The sequence below is a fragment of the Channa argus genome, chromosome 5 (assembly GCF_033026475.1).
Source record: "Channa argus isolate prfri chromosome 5, Channa argus male v1.0, whole genome shotgun sequence".
Lineage (NCBI taxonomy): Eukaryota > Metazoa > Chordata > Actinopteri > Anabantiformes > Channidae > Channa > Channa argus.
The window spans coordinates 25,778,640-25,785,729 of NC_090201.1; the positions used below are offsets into that span (position 1 = coordinate 25,778,640).

A 7,090-nucleotide genomic window follows, 5' to 3' on the forward strand; every position below is an offset into this window, starting at 1 on the left:
AACAGTTGACTCCAATTTTTATTTACTATTGCCATAACATCACACTTACAGTACTGCAAAAGTATATAATATTGTTAGAAAATCCATTAAAAACTTGGTGTGATTGAGATGCTCAAGTCAAGTCAACGCTCCCAGATGATCGGTGATTTTCCTCACTACTCCTCTGCATCACTGCTTTCCACCCTCCCTGGTAACAGAGTGAGTGTAAAGAGAACAGTGTCTGCTCTGACAGCCGCATAACCCACAGTTTAAGACTGTCTCAGTGCAGCATCAGCAAGTGCTTAGGGGCTCTCGAATGAACCTGGAGACTTCCCCAAGGATTTTTTAGCAAGTCTGCAACCTTGTGGACTTTTCAGAGCAAATGGGGCCATAACTCATTGCAACAGTGACATCAGTAAATGCAAGTGGGGAAGCAGCCAGCCAACATTCGGTCTGCCAGGTGGAAATATTAAGTTAACCTACAGCTATAAATTCTTACATGTTTTATTGCTCTTTTGTATAATTGTGTCATAAATGTTTTATTATGTGTCTTTTATCTAATTGGTTTTTATCTAAGAATATACGTTGGCAGTAAGATGGGACTTTTTGTGAACATGTCACAGATCCTTTTTACTTTCATATAAATAAAAAAAGTGGATGTATTGAAATGTATTTCTACACAGCAAAAGATCTTCCTCATGATCTTTTGTCTTTGCCAAAGGAAAGAAAATTGCCTGAACGTGGTGTTGACCTTTAGTGTTGGTTTGAGGCGTGTTAGATGCGTGTTCTCCCCGTGCTTGCGGGGGTTTCCTCAAGCTTCCTCCCACTGTCCAAGCACATGCACGTTGACTGTAAATGGAGATTAATATCTAAGGATCAGTTGTGGTACCACACCTTAAACATTCCAATTCTGGTCTGTGGAGTGATCAATAGCAAGGCCTGCTTAAAACCTTCCCCAAACTAGCCTATGGTTCCTCACTGCAGCCGTCACTCCATTTGACCATGGTTCCTCACTCCAGATGCCATCCCAGTCCATCATCAGATGCTACTCGTCCATTTTATCCTCAATAAACTTTTCCTTTCTCATGAAAGGTGTGAATGTGTGCGTGTTTGGTTTTCCCATGCAATGAGAGCAGGGTTGGGTTCCGACCTGGCCTGGACTGGCACTGCACAGCTGGGGATGGGAAGAGGATTTTAGGGGTTCAGCGTCTTGCCCAGAGACACTTTGACATCTGGCCGGGATCGGAGATTGAACCACTGACCCTGTGGTCCGTGGACGACTGCCTTTACCAACTGAGCTACATATAATTAAATTTGTTTCACGTTATTTAATTTTTAACGCTACACTTTACAACTCTGTTTTGAAGGACAACTCAAAACCGTGGGATGGGAATATAACATATTGACCTATATGGGCCCTTTCAAACATAAACTGTTGGGTGTCAGTCTAACTCTTTTGTGGTTATACGCTAGTGTGGAAGCATTCATTTTGCGCCAATATTTGAGACTGAACAGCTGCATCAATTTAAAATCTCTCCGTCTGGTTCCACACAAACCCTGGCTCAACGTTTTTATTGTGTGAAAGCCAAACACACTGAGCACTGCTTTCTACGACGGCAGATGCGATTTCAACAGAGGCTAAACTACCATCGGATGTTAAAAGTGATAATGGGGGCTGAGAGTCACTGTGGCCAAAGAGCAGGTCAGTCACAATGACTTCCTGGACTTCCTGTTTACGTCTCTTAGATACATCAATGTGAAAATGAGAGACCTGAACTAAAAGGCCAAAGTGTATCCTTTCTACTCTTTGTCAAACTACAAGTTAAATGGCAATGCAAGTGACTTTGAGCAAGGCATTAGGGTACCCCAGGTTCCTAAACACCTCTAAATGCCTAAGGAGCTTCTGTATGACGTGTAGCAGCGGGTTCTTCCTCATCACATGAATAGACAAGAGCTCTCCAAACACAAATTAACAGTCTTGGAGTGGAGAAGCCTCATCAGTGTGCTTAGGTTTTTATCACAGATGCACATCACAGTTTACTGATTATGTGGTCCAGGAAAGTGTAGTGGTTTTATCTGATATGGTTTGAGGGACAGATGTGTGGAACACACAGAGAGACTAGTCTGTTTTTACATGCAACAACTGGCTCAGCAGCATGGATTTGAGCCCCATTCTGTCATGTGGGCAACTTTAATCTCTGCTGGCAAAAGAAACTGAATTTGGTTAGAGGAGGGTGAACAAACTTTGTTATTCTATCTGATAAAGACAAGGCTGAGACCACTGTGAGGTCTGCCAGTGATTGGTAATATGGAATCCACTGCCACAGTTTCAGTAAAGCTTTCTAAGATGACTGACATTGTGCCGGAGTCTTGAGGCTTCCAGCGTGTGGATGGAATAACCTTTCTGCTAAGTGAGGAGAACTAATGAGTGTATGTGTGTGTAGCCTCCATGGAAACACTCTCATCCCTGTTAATAACATTGTTCTCCTCTATCATTTCCTTCCACTACGTTTATCCCTAAAGCTGTTTATATGTGTGCGTCATCGTTGGATATTAGTATCCACGGCTTGGCGCTGCTCCACTGGATGAACTGTGTCGTGTGTTAAATGTGTTATGTGTTAAATCTGGTGGTTCGTGGGTGAAAGTTCATGAGACATCGCCTCAGTCCCTTAATGTAATGATCACATCATCATCCTGTCCCTTCCACAGCATCTCACCCTCAAAGTCCAGCATCTTGTGTTTGCGGCAGCGCAGCAGGATGCCCACCACCTTATCCGAGATCTTCACGTAGCGGTCGAAAAGCCGGCCAAAGGCGATGGCAGTACTCCCCTCTTTATCCCTGAAACCCATGTCTCTAATAATCCACACCATCTCCTCCATCTCCCTGTGGATGTGCCTCTGGGCCCTGTCGCCCCTCTCGGCCGTCTTGGAACCGTCTTTGGGGCGACCGTAGCCGGAGTCACCCTTACGGAGGCGCTGGGCCATGGCGTACTCGTAGTCAAAGTCTTCGCTGAAAGGGTTGAGCTTCTGGCCCTCGGTGTGCTGTTCGGACCATTGCTGCCAGCGGCTTCTGATGTCGCCCATAGTTGCGATTTTAATCTGGAGATTCAAAAATGAACACAACTGTTCAAACCGTTTTTCTGTTTGCAGGTCTGACAACAGATTTGCCGGACAAACCTGCTGCTATTGTGATTTCATTAATTCTGTCAATCATTTGAGCCACATTTTCCAGACACTGTGTTGTCTCTAGTTTCAGTTCGGGCTTGATAACAGCTGCCGTTTTAGACCTGCTAAAAATGACCCTCCAGCTATAAATAACTTGGTTGGTGTAATTGATCCCTTGCATGGCCTTAACGTTGGACTACTGCTATGTATTAATGCAGAATGTAACCTTAAAAATTAAACCCAACAAATAGCGCAAATGACACTAGAAAATTGTCCAGGGGCCAAACAGATGTCTCAGTGTAACCATTAGAAAGCAAATAATAATTTATATGTTGCCTTTTATGCAACATCACGAATGGTTGATTTCAGTGTCCCAGCCCTGTGCACCACTTTTTATTGCCTCCTGGAAACATTTGTTGCCTCAATGCTTGTTTTTAGATTTAGTCGTTTTTCATTTTCAGAGTGTTTTTGTCTCTTTTTGTTTTTTCTAAATGTAGAGTATATGTTGTCCAATTGTTTCCATATTTTGCTTTTTTCCGTGTCGCAGTGCCATCGAATCCACACACTAACTGCTTTGACTACGGACGAGAATCAGTGCACAAAGCAGAAGTATTTTTTGTTTGACTGTGGTCATTTTTATCCAGATTGCATTTAGCAAGCAGCTAAGTCTTCACCCACAAATTATTGTAATAAAATATACATTTGAAATTTTTCTGTGAGCTCATTTTCTCCTCGTGTCTGTCTGTCTTTGTCTCCCACATGTCCCCTCTCTCCTCACTGACTGTTCCACCTGAAGGTCAGGTTGGAGAACATGTTGCAACACAGTGACTATATTTACTGATGTTCCACTGCACTGCGGTCCAGCTTGGGTTTTTATGAGCTGGACTCGCTCTCTGGCGACCCGTCCTTTTATAGGAGAGACTTTATGACTGGTGTTATGCAATTGTTTGGTGTCCACGAGGGCCTTGAACTTCTCCAGGTGACATTAAAGGGACTTCGGCTAAAACTCCCTGTGGAAATATTTATGCTCCATTCTAGAATATTTGTCCTCCACTGTGTGTTTGATTCAGCGACACTCACAGTGGCTTTTAGAGGAAGCAGACGGGAGAGGCTCCAAAATTGGTGCACAATGAAATTATTTTGCAATTTTGCACTATTCAAATGGAAAATTAAGTACAGGTGTCTAACTGAAGCCAGCTAAACTAGAAATTATTATTTGTTTGTTATATGTCATTGCATTTTTGAGGCACTTGGAGATGGCAGAACCAGCTGTAACATAACATCTTCTAAAGTTTTGGTGAATGTTTCCATGTTAGTTTAAGCGTAAACTGGCTCTAGTCTGCAAATTAAAATAATACTAGCTTAAGACTTAATCAGTCTTCTCTGCTCTGCTCAATCCTTCCTCTCCCTGCTCTAATACCATTTTCCTTTGGCGTATTTCTATTAAAAATATTACTATTAAACAATGTTGTGTACTGTAGTTTTAAAAAACTTTTTTTTTTGGGAGATTTTTTTGTTTTGCTGGAAACAAAGGACTCTTGAGATTGAACCAAACAGTAAACCTGCCGTAAAACTGGAGCAGTGAGATTGAAAAAAAGCTTGACTCTCCTTGAGCTTCGCACTAAACGTGACACCTCACAAATGAGATTTTGATTCATGGTTAAATAAATGCTTCAAATTTTAATAAGTGGGTATAATAATTGTTCTGTCTACTCGTAATCTTCTTGATTAATCACTCTACCTTGGGCCTGTTGCTTTGTTTCACGGGCCAGATGTCACTCTGCTCACTTCTGGATTCACTATTGTCGCTGAGCGCTGCCTCCTCTCCCAGGCCGCTGTCCTCCGTGTCCACACTGCTACTCCTCGACCCCAGCTTTTTCTCCTGGAGCATCAGTTTCCTGTCTTGGATCCACCCACCTCCTCCTTCTGTGCTCTGTAGCGCCCTCATCTGGCGCCGCCGTGTCGGTGACTCGTTTCGCAGGAATGGCTTGCTCTCTGCGGGAGATGCCTCGATCTTGCCTCGGATGGCGTTGACCAAATCGCTGTTGCTGCATCCGATGCGTTTTGGTTGGACCGTCTTGGTGACGGAACAGGTCCTGATCTTACTCCCGCTAGTGTCAGCTGCATCTGCTGTGACTCCACGTGGGGCGACATGAAGTTTGTCCACGTGATTGCACTCTTTTTTAGGTTCCTCCTCAACAGATGAAGGCATCCAGCCTCGGGGGGTGGCATCCTGCTTGTCTGCATGCTCACTGGCCCAACCTTGCCAGCTCTTGGCTAGGTTAGCCACCATAGCAGCACATTTTATCTTCTGCACAGCCCGCCTGAAACCTTGAGGCTCCTGTGGTGAAATTGCAGTGGTCCCCCAACTACCCATTGTGAGTGGATACCAGATGGGATGTTTTCTAGAGAATTTTTTTTAACTTGTGTTTTTTAGAGATTATTTCTAGTAGAAACTTGCTGAGTGTCTTCCCAGTGTTATTGTATCTTTCAAAAAAGTCTGAGAAACTCAGATTCTATTGTTTCCAGACGCTGACTCAGATCTTTATAGCACCTTACGTTAATACTTCAGACGATCATGAGCCTCAGTCTTTGTAGTCAGGATAGATCCTCACAGAAACATCCAGAACCTTCCAGATCATCAGTCGGTCAGTGGGTGAGCTGCTGGTGTGAGGGGCTTAGGCTTTAATCCCCCGCTTAAACCCCTCTGGTTGCACACCGGTCTTTAAATAGGAAAGGGTCGTAAAGGAAGTGATGTTGCACAGGGTCCATGTGAGACAGGAAAATCCAGTGTCAACATTCTTGTTGCTTCCATCAAACACACACACACACACACACACACACACACACACACACACTCACTCACACATACACACACATGGACTGAGGAGTGGAATTTCTCCCCGTGGGAAGCAGGGAACAGGTGTCCAGTGTTTTTAGCGGCTCTGAGGTTTCAGTCTTTACAGATGACAGACGCTGACCAACACCAACAGGCCTTCGCTCTGACTCACCTCACTGTACAGCAGGGAGCAGCGTGTGCATGTGTTCATCATATATATCGGGTTGTTTTTCTTAATAAATACACAGCGTTTCTCGATGGTACAAGAAGTTACGCTTGGTCGCTCTGATGTGCTTTGTGAGTGTGAATTTCTAAAGTGAATTTCACGTGTGTCACATCACATTTGAAGCACCTGAGGTGTTTGTGTTCATGTCTACGCATGTGTAGCAGTAAGTATTTTAGTCCCTGTGTATTACATGAATATGTGAGAGTGTATTTCTGGATATGATTACAGTGCTGACTCCTAGTTTGGCTTTAAATGCAAATTACTCACTTGTTTCAGCAAACAAGTACTGTTATCATGACTCATACAATTTATTTTCTGAATTACTTATGTGGCTATTTGACTTTACAGTGTATTGTTTGTGCTTTAATATTTAGTATGAAAACTGGCCTATAGGTGGGATTTCATTAGAGCTTGCACACACAAGCTCATGCCTTGGTTTGGAGTCACATTTTCTATTAACTGACTGAGGATATGTTCACACTTGACATCAATGTGATTATTAAAGTTATTAAAATGTATTATTAAAATGTACCAAGCCCTGCAGACAACGTATTGCCAAATATTGTTTCTCCTACATGCTCACAAACACAGGATCGAAACTGTGCAAACACAGCGGTCTGGTTAGACTTAAGTACTAAATAATCATGTTTAGGTGGATTGTCGTGCGTCAAGTCAATCACGTCGCATGACTTGCTACAAAAAAGCAGCAAACAGTTATTTCACACTGGAGTGGAACAGTCTTCGGTGGGAGATTCCTCACTGGTGGACCCATCTATCCCAAACACCTCTTTACAAACTTCTGTGTCTTAATACTTGAAGACTGTCTGATGAGTTGATCATATCAAAATCACAGTCCATGATCTGATTTACATTCGTCCTGA

At 43.2% G+C, this 7,090-nt stretch overlaps 1 protein-coding gene across 1 annotated transcript; it reads right to left on the reverse strand.

Annotated features, from left to right (window-relative positions):
* abraa (actin binding Rho activating protein a) lies at positions 1–5,952 on the reverse strand. Its single transcript, XM_067504488.1, has 2 exons — positions 4,886–5,952; positions 1–3,078 (listed from the first exon to the last, which is right to left on the reverse strand). Exons 1-2 carry the CDS (start codon positions 5,519–5,521, stop codon positions 2,641–2,643), a joined length of 1,074 nt encoding a protein of 357 aa, XP_067360589.1. The 5' UTR covers positions 5,522–5,952; the 3' UTR covers positions 1–2,640.
* Positions 5,953–7,090: the final 1,138 nt, after the last annotated feature.

Excerpts from the sequence above, each read along its gene's own strand:
- abraa (XM_067504488.1), bottom strand. The coding sequence starts at position 5,521 with ATGGGTAGTTGGGGGACCACTGCAATTTCACCACAGGAGCCTCAAGGT. Across the intron at positions 3,079-4,885 it reads AACAAAGCAACAGGCCCAAG|ATTAAAATCGCAACTATGGG; the intron begins GTAGAGTGATTA and ends TTGAATCTCCAG.